General features: G+C 42.6%; 1 protein-coding gene across 1 annotated transcript; it reads left to right on the forward strand.

The window, feature by feature from the left end:
- The first annotated feature begins 327 nt into the window (after positions 1 to 327).
- On the forward strand, positions 328 to 1281 carry LOC125079823 (olfactory receptor 4P4-like). The gene has a single exon (XM_047693555.1). It carries the CDS (start codon positions 328 to 330, stop codon positions 1279 to 1281), a length of 954 nt encoding a protein of 317 aa, XP_047549511.1.
- The last annotated feature ends 305 nt before the right edge of the window (positions 1282 to 1586 follow it).

Here is a 1586-nt window from a genome sequence, read left to right on the forward strand (position 1 = left end):
CAGCTCAGGTCATGATCCCAGGTCCTGGGATCGAGCCCCGCATCGGGCTCTCTGCTCAGCAGAGAGCCTGCTTCCCCCCCACCCTCTGCCTGTCTCTCTGACTACTTGTGATCTCTGCCTGTCAAATAAATAAATAACATATTTTTAAAAAAACAATGAAATCTTGCCATTTGTAACAATATGGATGGAGCTAGAGTGTATTAGGTAAGTGAAAAAAGTCAGCCAGAAATCTACATATTTTGTCAATTTATAAATATTACAAAACTTTAAAAGGCTATTGAAGATGTCATATGTTCTCTATTATTTCAGATAAGTTAAGTTTCTGTCATGTCTGTGGAATCACCTCAACCACATGGAAAATCAAACAATGTCACAGAATTTGTCTTCATGGGTCTGTGGGGAAATAAGCAAGTGGAGCTACTGTTCTTTCTCTTCTTCCTGCTCTGTTACTTGGTAATCTTAACGGGAAATTTTCTCATCTTACTCACCATCACCTGCAGCCATCTAATCGAACAACCAATGTACTATTTTCTCTGTCACCTTTCCCTCATGGATCTCTGCTACACCTCCACGGTGGTCCCCAGGCTAATCAGGGACTTGGTCGCAGCTAGAAAAAACATTTCCTATAACAACTGTATGGCCCAGCTCTTCACTGCCCACTTGCTGGCTGGTGTGGAGATACTCATCTTGGTGTCCATGGCTTTAGACCGCTACGTTGCCATTGTCAAGCCCCTGCACTACATGGTCCTCATGAACCGGCGGAGGTGTAACACGTTGGTCTTCATGGCCTGGGGGGTGGGGTTTTGGCACTCTGTCGCTCTACTGCTGGTTGTACTCCATTTACCTTTCTGTGGTCCTAATCAGATCGATCACTACATATGTGATGTGAAGCCTCTTTTAAAACTGGTGTGCAAAGACATTCATGTTGTTAATATCTTAATGATTGCAAACTCAGGAATGGTGGTGGTTGCTGTCTTTCTCATCCTGGTGGCTTCTTACATTCTCATATTATACAATCTTAGGTCGTGCTCCTCTGTAGGGAGACGCAAAGCTCTTTCAACCTGCAGCTCTCATGTAATGGTGGTCATTTTATTCTTTGTGCCTTGTATCTATATTTATGTTCTACCTGCCGGGAGTGAGAACAAGGATAAGGAAGTCTCTGTGTTTTATACTGTGATTGCCCCCATGCTGAATCCTCTCATCTATACCCTGAGAAACATGGAGATGAGAATCGCCATGGGGAAGGTGTGGTCTAAAATGACACATTCAAAATTCCAGTAGGGGTACCAGTGTGGTTCACTTGGCTCAGGTCATGATCTCAGGGTCATGGGACCAAGCCCTGCATAGGGCTTTCTACTCAGCAGGGTGCCTGCTTCTCCCTCTGCTACTCCCCCTGCTTGTGTTCTTTCTGTCAAATAAATAAATAAATAAAATCTTTAAAAATTTTTCAGGTAACAATGATATTTATTTTATTTCTGACCCTGTGTCCCCAGAGCATTTATTATTTGAGATGTTGTAGAAAATATATAGCTTTCTTTGGGGAGTTGGACTCAATCATCTCTATTTTAAGAGTCAAAGAAAAAAAT

Source organism: Lutra lutra, chromosome 10 (genome assembly GCF_902655055.1).
Source record: "Lutra lutra chromosome 10, mLutLut1.2, whole genome shotgun sequence".
In the NCBI taxonomy this organism is placed as follows: domain Eukaryota; kingdom Metazoa; phylum Chordata; class Mammalia; order Carnivora; family Mustelidae; genus Lutra; species Lutra lutra.